This window comes from Alternaria dauci, chromosome 1 (genome assembly GCF_042100115.1).
Source record: "Alternaria dauci strain A2016 chromosome 1, whole genome shotgun sequence".
Lineage (NCBI taxonomy): Eukaryota > Fungi > Ascomycota > Dothideomycetes > Pleosporales > Pleosporaceae > Alternaria > Alternaria dauci.
This window is the reverse complement of record NC_091272.1, coordinates 4987586-5001150: the sequence shown is the minus strand read 5'-3', so window position 1 is coordinate 5001150 and position 13565 is coordinate 4987586. Positions and strand designations below refer to the sequence as shown.

At 51.9% G+C, this 13565-nt stretch overlaps 4 protein-coding genes across 4 annotated transcripts; 1 reads left to right on the top strand and 3 right to left on the bottom strand.

Moving 5' to 3' along the window:
- Nucleotides 1-83: 83 nt before the first annotated feature.
- ACET3X_001553 (uncharacterized protein) lies at nucleotides 84-1678 on the top strand. Its single transcript, XM_069446857.1, has 6 exons — nucleotides 84-233; nucleotides 308-443; nucleotides 496-535; nucleotides 584-1009; nucleotides 1058-1127; nucleotides 1177-1678. The coding sequence occupies exons 1-6, from the start codon at nucleotides 227-229 to the stop codon at nucleotides 1182-1184; spliced, it is 687 nt and encodes a 228-aa protein (XP_069311795.1). The 5' UTR covers nucleotides 84-226; the 3' UTR covers nucleotides 1185-1678.
- A 3304-nt stretch (nucleotides 1679-4982) lies between these two features.
- Nucleotides 4983-6465, bottom strand: ACET3X_001552 (uncharacterized protein; the record flags this gene model as incomplete). Its single annotated transcript, XM_069446856.1, has 5 exons — nucleotides 4983-5299; nucleotides 5354-5811; nucleotides 5866-5989; nucleotides 6078-6207; nucleotides 6298-6465. The coding sequence occupies 5 exons, from the start codon at nucleotides 6463-6465 to the stop codon at nucleotides 4983-4985; spliced, it is 1197 nt and encodes a 398-aa protein (XP_069311794.1).
- A 712-nt stretch (nucleotides 6466-7177) lies between these two features.
- Nucleotides 7178-9628, bottom strand: ACET3X_001551 (uncharacterized protein). The gene has a single exon (XM_069446855.1). The coding sequence runs from the start codon at nucleotides 9459-9461 to the stop codon at nucleotides 7494-7496; it is 1968 nt and encodes a 655-aa protein (XP_069311793.1). The 5' UTR covers nucleotides 9462-9628; the 3' UTR covers nucleotides 7178-7493.
- A 1854-nt stretch (nucleotides 9629-11482) lies between these two features.
- ACET3X_001550 (uncharacterized protein) lies at nucleotides 11483-13063 on the bottom strand (the record flags this gene model as incomplete). The annotated part of the gene is made up of 3 exons (XM_069446854.1): nucleotides 11483-12100; nucleotides 12151-12768; nucleotides 12821-13063. The coding sequence occupies 3 exons, from the start codon at nucleotides 13061-13063 to the stop codon at nucleotides 11483-11485; spliced, it is 1479 nt and encodes a 492-aa protein (XP_069311792.1).
- Between the last annotated feature and the right edge of the window lie 502 nt (nucleotides 13064-13565).

The following is a 13565-nucleotide window of genomic DNA, read 5'->3' as shown; positions in this document are numbered from 1 at the left end:
CAGAAGGGCTTGGCATGTCGGTGCACGGCCGCGAGTCGCGAACGCGCCTTCCGTCGCCAGCCTCAACCCTGCGCATGGCTCTGACGCTTGCTGCCCCAAGCTGCCACCATACTCGCTGCTCACGTATCGCGCACATGCAATTGCGCCTATCCGAATCGCCTCCAGCTCCAACAAGCTTGACACATCCCACCTGTCCCCTCGCCATTACTAGCGACGGCGATTCAAGATGCCTCGTGAGTCGCGCCCGCATCCCCACGCATTCACCCTACGCGTAACATGCCCACCATACGGTAGCTAACTCGCGCAGCTGCTCTCAGCGACCACGAGTCCTCGGACGGCGAAGATGTCCCCGCGCAAGCAACCACAAAGGCAAAGGCACAGCAACCAGTAAAGGCCGAGCCCATAGAAGACGACGAGGATGACAGTGAGGTTGGAGAAGACGAGTATGCGCATAGTCGTGGACCCAAGGACCGCATCACGCTGACAAAGCGCCAGATATGTCGTTGAAGCCATCTTCAACCACCGATTCAACAAAGTGTGTACAAACACCCTCTCCACCGCCCGCAAGCACTGACAGTAGCAGGGCCTTCTCCAATTCGACGTCAAGTGGGAAGGCTACGACGACCCCAAGGAGCGGACATGGGAGTCGGAGGAAAACATGGAGGGAGCCGTCGACGTAATAAAGGAATACTTCCAGAGTATCGGAGGCCGCCCAGAGCCCAAGGGCCAGAAGCGCAAGGGTCGACCATCGCTTGCAGGCACAAAATCAGACTCAGGCACCGCAGCATCGAGCACCAAGCGCGCAAAGGCAGACAAGGTGGAGAAGAGAGTGGCGCAATGGAGCCCACCACCAGGCTCGTGGGAACACGACGTCAGCTGGATCGACACAGTGGAGCAAACGAAGAACCCAAAGACAGGCGAGCTCGAAAAGTTCGCATACCTCGTGTGGAACAACGGGCAAAAGACACAACATCCTCTCAAACACGTCTACCAAAAGTGTCCGCAAAAGGTGCGTTCCCACGACTACCGCAACTGTACTGCTATTAATAAGTCACAGATGCTTGGATACTATGAGAGTCATCTGGTCTTTACCGAGAACGTCGATGAGCCTCTGAACGGCGACGATGGTGAAGAAAGCAAGGATACCGTAATGGCAGGCCACTAATTCGCTCCAAGTCGAATAGTATACGCAACCGATCTCGCCATCAAAAACGTTGCATACCAGTCGAGTTCGAACAGACTCCGCGCCCGCCACTTCGATCGAGAACATGCGCCCGACACCGCTATTCCCTCCAGCAACGCCACCCTCTTCGCTGTTTCCGCAGGATTTTAAATCACCCTCGGTGTCCCCATTGACGCCTCTGTAACAGTTTTCATCTTCAGTTACCTGCAAATTCGGTTGGCATCGAACTGACATTACCCAAACCACGTGCCGTGTCTCGGTTGACACCACAAGCGGAAGAGTTTTGTCTTTGCCCGTCACGTCTCCGCCCTACATTTTTCCACCGGTCTGTCTAGAGTCTCAGAAGGACTCTGATTCCATTTAAGCGGGTGTGGTGTATATGCGTCAACTATATCATATGGGGTTTCTTTGGATAGGTTCGGAGTTCTTCGGACAAGGGAAACAGGGCGTTCCATTGATTCTTCGAAGCGATTCTATCTTTGTCCTTTCTATCCATCACCATCAGAAATTACAAAGTTTTACACATTCGAGATAGGAAGTGCGACCACTTGGTGCGTGACAGATGATGCTTCCTTGTCCATGAGGATGTTATTACCTGTGGATCTACGATGTGCTAGTCTCCATACAACAAAACCAGCATGTCAACAGCACTTTTCAAATCATGCAGGACGTCCAAGTATAACTCTGCCAGACCCAAATGACTTGCGATTCTATTCCCAGGTACGCGGGCGAAACTACAGACTCACAATCAAAGTCATCTTGAGAAACGCCATTCTAGTTGTGTTGAATAATCAAGTCGTTCAATTCCATGCATGCGCGAACATATATACATATAAGTAACGTAATAACGTTGCGGGTATCCCAAAAGCCCAGTCCGAATCAACATGGCTGCTCCAATCGCATTATCCTCGTTTCAACAACTTCTCAAGTGTCTCGTCACTTTTCTTGCCCAATCAATCAATCAGTCCCAAACTCCTGTTGCAGCTTGCATATCCATGCAGTCCCACGAACGCCAATGCAATGCAGTGTTCAATCCCCAAATCTGAGATCGTCCCATATGTTATACCATCTTCGTATCGTCGTTAAATGTCTGTTTTCCTCTTCCTTTTTATTGTATCATGTCGTTGTATTGTAGTATCGTCGTCTACGCATTCTCAGTCATGTCAGAGACAGACGATGCGGTTCCGCCGACGGCCATGCGGGTTTGCAGGTAGTAGATGAGGTAGGCGATAGCAGCGATGAGAATGAAGAGGATAAGGATGATGAGGAAGATGACAATGTTGCGCTGCATGATTGCGGTTTGTTGTGGTGGCTACGAGGGGGTCTCGTAGTTGCTCGTAGTCGAAGTAGAGGTAGTGTGATGCGATGCGATAGTGCTCAAGATGTTTCTGTATCAAAAGTCAGTCCAGTGTCAAGAGGTGAGGATGAAAAATTGTATGCGCACTGTATCTTCGGCGCAAAAAGATGGATCTTGTTTAACGCAGTCGTGTCGGTCGGTCCAAGCTTATCTATCGTCCAAGCAACCTTCAGTAGTGGTGTCGTAAGTGATATCCCGGAAGCAAGCCAATGTCAAGGATGGTGGTGGTAAACTTGAACAACAACAATGTCAACAACGAAGAATCGTATGATAGAGTGTCGAGTTTGATGTAGGAGGTGAGGGATAATCAAGTTAATAATATCAGCGAAGAAATCTGCAGGCCAAGTAGTAGTGCCCACTGCATGTGGCATGCAGCAACTTTTGTACAGACGTGGCGGGGTGCGTGCACCAGCAGGGTGGTTGGGTCGCGTCCATAGGTGGAGGGGCTGGCGTGGCTGGGATACCGACTCTTTCGGCGGTGAGGCTGGGCTTGAAACGACAGCTGGATTGATTGATTACGACCGTGACGCGACTGTTGGGAGAAGCTTGTTTTTGTAAAATTTGATTTCGGGACGAGGAAATGAGGTTTGTATTCTTGTGAGTTTGGATGGAGTAGGAGGGTGCGCGCTGTCATGTGTTGGGGTCTTGGCGCGTTTTGGGCGGATGCGCGACCTGACGGTTCTGCCTCGCGACACCTCTACAACCATCGGCATAAATTTACGAGCAGCTTTTCTGTCGTCGTCTCGCATATGCGCAAATGAGGGTACTATTAACACTGTATGAGTCTCGCAAAACATCTGAAATCCCTCCCCCAGAAGAGATAGCACAGCTGTCTTCAACGACCGGTGAAAAGATCACGTTGGACGTCCAACCGCATCCTCAGTTACCAGATATCGACCGCTAGTTACAAAGATGGGAAATGCGACGAACTTAGAAAGCGAGTTTTACTCGCAGGTCGAGACCTGGGCAGATGCTACATAGGTATCTGGCGGCATGTCAGGTGAAGGTGAGGTAATCAAACCGCGTTTACAAGGTGATTCAAAGTACATCCCGACTAGGGAGTGAGAGAGACAGGACTTTCAGTGCTCCAATACTCAAAGGTTTCCATCCTTGGATCACTTCCCACACACTGTCGCTCCGACATCTACAACTGATCAAAATTTTGAGTCGGATATGCGCTTAACACTCAAAAGAACTCACCGCGAGATGTCGGCACCAGCAGATGAACCACTTGCGCTCAGCCTTTGCCCGCAGGGAAAGCATCTCATTGCTTTGTAAGTGGCTTCGTTGGTCCCTTTTAAGCACTTACTAACCACATGTGACAGCGCCCGCGATCTCCAAACGATCAAAGTGCGTCTGGCTCCTCGTGATTGCAGTCGCGGTTTTCGTCATATACCCTATGAGTTACTGCGTTCAGTCTGCGACCAGGATGTGCGGCGATTGTCAAAAGCAGGCAAACCTCTAGCGGAGATCTGGCTACCTGAGATACACTGTCTTGATGTACTTGACTTGTTTGTACAGTGGCTTTACACGGGACAGTACACAGAATTGCGTGGCTCTGTTGTCTCGCTAGACGTCACCGACGACGCCCCGGATCTAAAGATGGACTTCGATCGCAAAAAGTACAAGACCATGGACTGGGCAGTCAAGGCTGCAATACTGGCTTGGTTTCTAGGTGAAGAGCTCGGAGTGCCCAGGTTCCGGAACCATGCTATGACGCGCCTCTTCGCCGCTCTCACCCGTCCGTTCGAGATGCCACAGCTTATGCCGGCCTTGTACGACTTCGTCTCAGGCTTGACCCGGCGTAGTGCCTTGGAGAGTGCAGTGGAAAACTTGGTCGTTCGGAACTGGGGTGATGCGTCCATTGTTGATCAAGATGACGTACAGCTTTGGATCCCCAGGATTAATCGCTGCAAATCTTTTCAGGACAGGTTCTTCGAGGAATCTCTTCTATCGCTTGATCAGCGACGTGAAGAGCCCTTTGTAGCGGAAGAGTATTTCGAGACATGAGTACTCTAGGGCGTGAAAGCGACATTAGCTTCTGGGAGACGATCGCGGAGCCATCGATTATGATTCATTCGTCTAGGGAGGGGTCTGCAAGTACGAGTGGTTAAACAGTGAGAGAGATGCATACACCCTGTACCGGCCTTACTATTGAGACATGCTCTTCTCGAGAGTGTCTCAACGCAAAGGTATCATCTAGATTCTATTTGCAAACTTGCACATTACCAAAGGGCATGTGTAACATTTCTACCTACTGGTTCTTTGCTACACAGTGCGTGTCTTCGAGCCTTCCCGCATCATCATTACCTTCTTCCCTTGAGCCTCGCTTCCAAGTTGTCCGTCTTGGCAAATAGTTTCCTTCGAGACTAAGTTTGCGTCTATACGAGGAGTCATCTCGTCATGTGTGGAATGTCCTGTGAAAAGCGTAAGATTCTTCCCCTAAGGCAGGCAGGCTTCGATAACAACATCTAGCGCATTCTTGTGACCCCAGATTCCCTCAATCTTCAGCCCAACAGACTCAAGCAGCTCGCGAAATTGCGATTCAGTCCGCTCTTGACCAGAGAGTGATTGCATGACGTTGACATCCAGAGCCGTGAAAGCCCACGGCGCATTCCGATCAGGTATGAGAAGGTCTTTGATGAGGAGCTTGGAGTAACCGGGCTTCATAGCAGGAACAATATTGCGAAGAATGCGACGGCATTCATCGTCGCTGCTAAAGTCGTGGAGGACGTGTTGGAGCATATAGGCTCTCGCTCCTACAAGACACGTTTTAGTATCATCGACAACACAACATGGACCCGGGGACGTACCTTTGATGGGTTGAACTTCATTCCAATCACCCACCTGCGCTTCAAAGCCGTCTTCCTTGCTCCGATCAACAATATGTTTCAACTCCTGCAGAACAAGCCGACCCTTGACTTCCTTTCCCAGCGCTTTCCGCAACAGGCCCAAATCTCCAGCGTCCCCGCCTCCAATGTCTACAAGCAACACATCGTCATCAGATTTGGGCCCTCCAGTCACCAAGTGCTCCTTGAAAGGATAATAATTGCTCTCCCAAAAGAACGGTTTCCCGGCGTTGTACATCTGGATCATACCGCCGAAACGCGCTCCCATCGCTGGGTCTTCGTCAAAGTACGTGTACAGTGACTTATCGGAGAAACCATGTGCGTGTTGGAAGGGGCCGTTGTTGATATCGGCGGGGTTGCGGTGAGAAATCGAATCGAGGAAGGAGGGTACTTTCCAGCCTACGTTGTAGAAGTCGTCATACCTTTTGCGGGTGCGGTGTTAGCAGTGCACTCATCTGAGCTGATTGAAGTCTTACATGAAATGCACAGCATCTTTGAAAGACTTTTGCCTCAAAGAAGCTGAGAATCGGGTGCTTGCGTAGGTATCGAGATCGACTTCACGGATTGTGCCGTTTGCTGCTAGATGCCGCAAGAAGCGAGCTGGAAGCCTGTCATCAGTATCACTCCAGAGCATCGATGATACAAAACTGGACGATTTTCCAACACGTTCGCGATGAAGCATACTTACCAACTAACCGCACATCCGCCCCAGCACTCTCCGCCAGCTGCACACTCGACTTGCCCTCCTCACCATCATCACCCAGTGCGTCAAAAACACCCCATTGTATGCCTAATCGAATAGCCAAATAATGTCCAGGCTGGTTACCCTAGCTATTAGCGCTCGTCACGTGTCATAGACAGTACAACCCCGCGGGTCTGGAAGGAGCGGCATGACGCAATCAACTAACCTCATTGAAAGTCACCCTGAACACGGCTTCATCTGGCCTCTCCAGCTCATTCCTAAGTGCTTCGGCCAACCCGCTAAGTTGGAGGCGTTCGGCGTTGCTTAGTTGCGAACGAAGATCGGGGGCTGCGCCCAGTAGCGCTTTGAGTTGGGAGATGGCATCAGGCTCCATACTTTGTGAAAGGTGAATGTTCGGGATGTAAACGGGTAGTGAATCTTGACTACGGAACTCAGCGTCCTTGTGTTGTTCAAGGCAATGCAAGGCGTACATAGATGGACCTGTTATCGTACAAGCGACCGGCAAATGGGAAGTAGGTAGCCAAGAAGGCGTATTGCGCCTGCCGTTCCAGGTCAAGCGTGGGAGTGTGACAATAATGGGGTGCATGAAATGCTATAGATGCATCATGGATATATATACGACTTCATGGTCATTTAAAAGCGATACTAGCTTGGCTAAGACCTGGAGATGTAACTGAATGTGGACTTCTGCCTAGCACTCTATCTACACTTTCTCCAACAAAACCTCGCACTTGCCTGGTCTCTTCTTCATACGTGCCATGTCCAAGTTGTATTGCGCCCAGCAGCATGCGATGGCAAGGAGTATTGGGCCTTTAGGAGGAGGAAGTTGTCTTTGGAGGCATCGCATCAGCGATCGATTAAAGAGATGAGCCAGTGGCATTTTTCTACGAGTCTTGATCATACTAAACTTTGATGAGTAGACGGTACGGTGTTAAGACGGGTGCGTTGTACCTTATCAGATAGCGCAAGGCCATGTGTGCAATGCAGATGTTACAGATAGTGTGGTGAATGGGTGTGGGTTTTTCTGCAAGAGTGAAAGCGCGCTTTGTGACTGGAGTTCTAGTAGAAACAAGGATGGAGAGTCTGGTATATGCTACAAGTGATATGTAGCGAACAAGATATCTAGAAAAGGCCCACTCATGAGTTAGATGGTAGCGAGAGACCAGAGCCGTGGTTTAGAAGACCGAACCGACTTCTCACGTATACCTCTTCTCGCATTCCATGTCCCATACAATGAACATATACATTACAACAAAAAGGGTATATACAACCATTTCCACCACTTCTAGCAATCTCGCCAGCTTCGCGCTATACAAAAAGCCTTCTTCTCAATCTCGCAACACAAACACCACAACACCAATCCCTCTATCCAAATCTAATCCCTTCAACACTCAATCCCACTCACTGATAAAACCTCCACTTAACCTCCTTACACTCCCACGCCTTAGTAACCTCCTTAATCCTATCAACCAACCATCCACTCGTCCACTTTCCATCACCAACTTCCCCACCCAACCGAACGACCTTGCTGAGATGACACTCGCCATCTCCATTGGTCGTGTACCGCCATTGTAAGCAGTCCTCGACCTGCTGGCAGACATTCTGGCAGCGCGCAGAGCTGTCCGCTGCGTCGGGGTATTTCTCGGCGAGCTTATCCCAGTTGGGCAGTTCTGGTTTCTTGTCCTTGTCTTCCTTCTTGTCACCCTTCTTATCACCCTTCTTCTCTTCGCGTTTGGATTTAGAGCCAGAGCCGGCTTCTTGGTAGATGCGCGCGTCTGGTGGTGGTGTGCTGTCGACCTTGATTTTCTCTGGTTCCTTCTTCTCCTCTCCCTGGGGTTTAGCGTCATCCTTGGGTTTGTCCTCTGGTTCCCCCAGATCGTGCTCTTGGCCCTCCGTTTTCTTCTTCTCAGCATCCTCTTTCATCTGTTTCTGCCGGCCTTGTGGCGCAACAATCTTCGCGTCTTGGCTCAGGTTGTCCCAGCCCGCTTTCTGCGCTTCGATGTGTGGTTCGACCGACTCGTGGTAGGCGTCGCGGTACAGATATGGCTTCTTCCAGCCGTTGGCGGCAGTCCACTTCTTCTCGATATCCCATTGCTTGGTCAGGTCGTTGCCGCCAATATGATGCCACGACACTGCAGGAGCGCACCAGTGCTTCCTGGTGTAATCCAATGTAGTTGGCTGCTCGCTCTGGAGGAGAGGCCAAGAAGCGTAGAATTCCACATGTGCGTCTGCAAGGGCCTTTGCCAGCATCAGGTCGCCGCAGCATTCTGTGCTTGTGTCCTTTTCCCATTTCGTCTGGTAAAGTTCGTCGTAGGATTTGGCGTATCGTCGTAGAGCGCCCTGAGACAACATGATACCCGCTCCGCGTTGCGCTACCTGTGTGCCAGCAATATAGTAAGGAGCGCCGCTGTAGTAGGGTATCCGGTAGTCGAGCCTGTTGAGCCACTGCAGTACGTTTGTCCAGCTCAGGCTCGTGTCGGCTTCGAGGAAGATGAAGAACTTGGCGCTGGGGTTCATGTGGTAGGCCTTGTACACCATAGGCAGGAACTTCCACTTGTCCAGCTCCGTCGTCTTCTTCGCGTCCAGCTTGTGCTCCGCATCAGCATGCATGAGCTGGTATTCCTTGAACTCGTTGTTCTTGAATTTGATGTCATGGCTGATTGAATCAAGCGCATCGTGTATCTTGTGTCCTTGGAACTCTCCGGCATGGTCGCTGAAGATGGCAAAGGTAGGGACGCAGGATAGGAGGTTGCTAAGGTGGCCGCTGAGCTTTTCGATTTCGGCTTTGGACGTCTTGAGTACGATCATGACGTCCTTGGCTCCGTCGGCATCGCTGCAGAACTTCTCGACGACTTGTGTAGGAACGGCTTCGACGGGCTTTGCAGGCGCAACACTTGCATTGGCCGCATCCGCGCTCTGGGAAGCGGGCACAACCTCAGTGGCTAGTGTTGTAGGGGCCACGACTGCGCTTGCATCGGCCTTGTCCTGCGGCTTATCACCGCCCTTTGACTTTTCCTTGTCCTCCCATCGTCCGCCGTCTTTCTCGTAATCCACAATGCCCGTCGCGGTAGGCGCGGGTGGTTCCGCCTGTCCCTTGCCACTCTGTGCTCCCTTGTCGTCCCATCTGTGGTCGTCTGTTTCGGTGGGTGGATTTCCATGTGCTACTGGGCTTGGTGATGTCGCGTGCGGCGTCTCGATGACGGGCGGCGGTATTATCGGGTCGGTATGCACGTTCTTGTGGTCATAGTGGTCGATGGCAGGTATCGAGGGCTGAGGGACTTGGTGCGGCAGGCCGAAGGTCCAGAAGAAAGTTATGAGCGAAAAGGAGACGACGATGATGGCGAGGCGTGAGGGGGTGACGAGCGGCATTGCGGCGACGGGGGCTTCAAACGCCCGGGGTACAGCTGGGAAGATGGCCGGGGGTGGTTCAGAGCATTGAAATACACGATGGCATCAAGACAGAAACAACCGGGCCATGGAGTTCAAAAGTGCCCGAGTCGCAAATGCCCCTCTGAGTAACGATGCTAGCAATCGTGAGCGGATTGAGGCGGTGGCGCCTCGCCCCTTGGCTGTGGCGCTCGGTCTGGCAGGCGCGCCGAAGGACACGCTATCCGCACGCCTGATCTGCGCGACTCCGTATTCCATCTTCGTTGCTGTCGCACGTGATTGCTTTTGGGAGAAACAAGACGAAGAGCTCTCAAGTCGCAAGTATCGTGGCATGCAGGGTATTGACAGCCTTAAACATGCCGCCAGGGTCCACGCAGCATTCCATGCCTACTCAGGTACGTACCACACGATGCAACATATTCCCTCCATCTTCATCGGCAACACTTCGCGCTTATGCTGCCATCACGAGGTTGCACCCAATAGCAGAGACAGTCTACAGAGGTTACGGATTGCTGTTTTAGTCCCACTCTACACCTCCTGCGCTAGTTTCGGCGTCTCGCTACAACTCTCAATCTCACTCCCACCGAAGTTGTTCCGCTATCCACAGCTTCATCACCCAGCACGCCATGACCAAGTCGCGTTTCTTTCCAACTTTCTCAGTTTCTTCCGTCATCTCCAGAACACGTCCTGCTCCATTCGATACAAGTCTTTTCTCCGCAAGCAGTCGATTGGCCCACCATGCTCCCAGCCCCTCCTTCTCTTCGTGCGCAACAACTACACCCTCGGCATCCTCCCACACACCTTTCTTGACACAATACAGAACGTGTTTCTCCGGCTCACACTCCCCTCTGTAATCGCAAACATGGTGTTGAGCCTTGCACTTGGTAACATGCCAGAAACGCGTCCACTCGCCGCCCCAAAGTGACTTTCCAGAAGTCATCTGGATGCTACCAGGGAGCGTTCCAGCCTTTTGACCGCGCATTTCAAAGAGATCCATGCTGTAAAGCGTTTCTTCCTCATTATAGCGGATTCTCCGATCTCGTCGTACGTGGGTACCCGGTACCGAAAGGGACCGAGTCTCGCGTAGAGGAACTGCGCGAATATGCAATTTGGACACAGATCCGTCAAGATCAAATTGTCGCTGCAATTGGTATCGTGGAATGTTGCGCGTCCCGGTGGTGTATATCAAAGGCGCCCCCAGCCTGAACGTCTTCGCTGGGTCTTCTATCGGCGCAAGCTGAAGTATTGCTTCCTTCGCTTCCTGCGACTCCTGACCTGCCGAACGCCGTTCAGACCGATATGTTGGGAATGTGTGCGACGGTAGCAATGGGCGGCGAACTGGTAAGCTGGCGTTTGGCAGCTGTGTCCTTGGTGCCGAGGATGGGCTGCTGCTTGGACGACTCAAATCCGACCACACACTCGAGGGAGATATAGCCTCGTCCGAAAACACCTCTTCACCAGTCGTAATTGCTCCGGTCATTGCGTCGAATGGGTTCTGTTCATCTGCAAATGCCTTGAATGTGAACAAAGGGTCCATAAGTGAAATCCGGTCGTCTTCGCCTGATGGTGTAGATCCAAGCGGCTGTCCGAACATCTTTGCGATCGCATGAGTGAACTCGAAAGGATGGCGTGCTAGCGCAGCATACCACTACAGATGTCTAGGGCTCTCTCTATATCTACTTGTAACATGTCCACGCGTCGCACGTCCGGATGCATCAGCCACCACGAGCCATCTAAGGCAGCCACTATCGATCCTCGAGTGCTGCGCAGTCCAATAGTTGGGCACTGGGTGGGTGCGGAGTCATACGGCAGCATGGAAGCGATCAGACTAGATTGGCTGTATTGTGCAGATGCGGCTAGACGAGCCATCAGTAAGCACCTGAATAAGCGCAGACCTCAAGTTGAGTACGCGCAATTAACCGTCTACGTGTAATATCTTTGTTGGGGGACAGGCTATACTACTTTGGTGACCAACGCGGGCATCCGCGGTTGAACAAAGTCGCTCACAGAATCGGAGCAAAGAAGTTGAACTGGCCAAAAGGGTCATACTCCTTTTTCAGCCTTCTCAACTTCTCCAGTCTCCACGCTTCATTCCCATACAGCTCCTCCGTCGTCTCATCTCCCCTCGCGTAATTGATGTAAGCTTCGTATGTTTTGTTTGTCCCCTCGATCAAAGCATCGCGTATCTCACCCGCGAAACCCCATGCTGCTGCATCCAAACTAGCATTCTTCTCGTATGTCATAAAGGGCGAGAACAACAGCTGGCCATCTCGGTCCGGGTATGCTGTGCTATCGCTAGGTATCTGGCCAACGCGATTGGTAGAATAGCTTTCTAATAGGACGGCTGAACTGCGGAATTCTGGAGGGAAGGATGTCATTATGTCGAGGACTTTACGGAGAGAAGGATTGTCGTATGTGTCTGCTGACACTGGGACTAGGGAGCGGGTGTAGCCTTTGGTGCAGGATGGACCGTCGCGGTCAGCGCCTGTGTACTTGCTCACACCGGCGAGATCGGTCACGCCGGAGTCGGTAGAGATGGGTGAAAGTGCGACAAGAGGGTCGGTGTATTGCGTTGGGACGGTATCTGCGCCTTGGTAGATCACCCAGATGATGACGATGGGCTAGTGACATTAGTTGTGGTGTATAAGCAGAGCAAGGGACGTATACTCACATTTACCGGGTCTACCTCAGGGTCGAAAGAGAACACGACGTAATGCTCTAGGCTTACTGATCTGTTGGCCATCGTCATCCAGCTGTTTGCCACTGCTACAACATCCTCCATCCTATCGTGTGTATAAAAGTAGCCGCTGACGGCCCACTGATCCACATCTGGCTTCTTGTCATAGATCTTGATCTCAGCCTGAGTGACGATGCCAAAATTATGACCAGCACCGCGTATCGCCCAAAACAGGTCCGGGTTGCTCTCGTTGACAGTGATGGCGGTGCCGTTTGCGAGAACCATGCGCGCCGAAACGAGCTGATCAGATGCCAGGCCGTAGCGGCCTTGGTTCCAGCCATGGCCGCCACCTAGTATGGGAGAGATGTAGCCAACGCAAGCACAGGCTGTTGTCATCGTTTGCTTGTCACGGGCCCAGAGAAAGTCAATGACATCGCCATTGAGGATGCCACCCTGAATGAGAGCAGTGTCTCCGTCATCGGCGATAAAGATGTCGTTCATACCCCGCAGATAGATACCAACAGCATTGGTGATGTTGTTGAGGTAGGTCGTCGTCGCGTGAGCGCCCGAAATGGCGTGAAATGGCTTGTTGTTGACATTGGCGTACAAGATCTGTCCTCTAATTAGCTGAGGCGCACGGGTATTGGAGTAGGCATGTACTCACAGCCTCTTGTACATCTTCCTCCGTTGCGACCTTCACGATCATATCGTAGTGTGGAGTTTGCCCTGCGCCCCATCGTACGGTAGCATTGGCAAATTCATCCGAGCCTGGGTAGTAGACTTCCGCGAGATCACTCAATGAAGACTCGAAGAGCTCGAGAGCTCCACTGGATGAGTTTGAGGAGGGCAATGCAGTAGCGAAGCAGGCCATCAGGCCGCTCGCTGCCAATTGAACTCTGCGTAGCATCTTGAGAGGGGACTCGGGTGAGTACAAGGCGCGGTCGTTGAATCCATGCTGTTAAGCACTGCTTTTATAGTACCTTGATAAACGACGAAATGTAGGTGAAAGTTGGAAGATCACACGCCTGACCAACTTGTCTGCAGTAGTCAGTGAAGGGCCGCCCTTGGTGTTTCCCGCGCTTCTCCGCCCACTCCAACACAACGGAACAAAGGGCATATGCTCCGTTGAGATCCATCGTCCCAGTACAATGGATCAGGCCTGAATGTCAGGAAAGGGCGTGTTCCATGTAGTAAAGGTGAAGTCTATCCCTCTCTTGCATAGACCAAAGTTACTACATTGGGTTCAGCAGCGGCAGAAACATTGTTCCCACCAGATCCCCTGAGAACCAGTAGGCAGGGCAGCTCCAGCGGAGTATTGAGCACAGAACAGACTGCCGGAGCAGAAGAGGAGGAACCGCTCATAGCAGTGTTGAGACTCGCTAGGTAGCGACAGTTGTCGAGTCGTGACG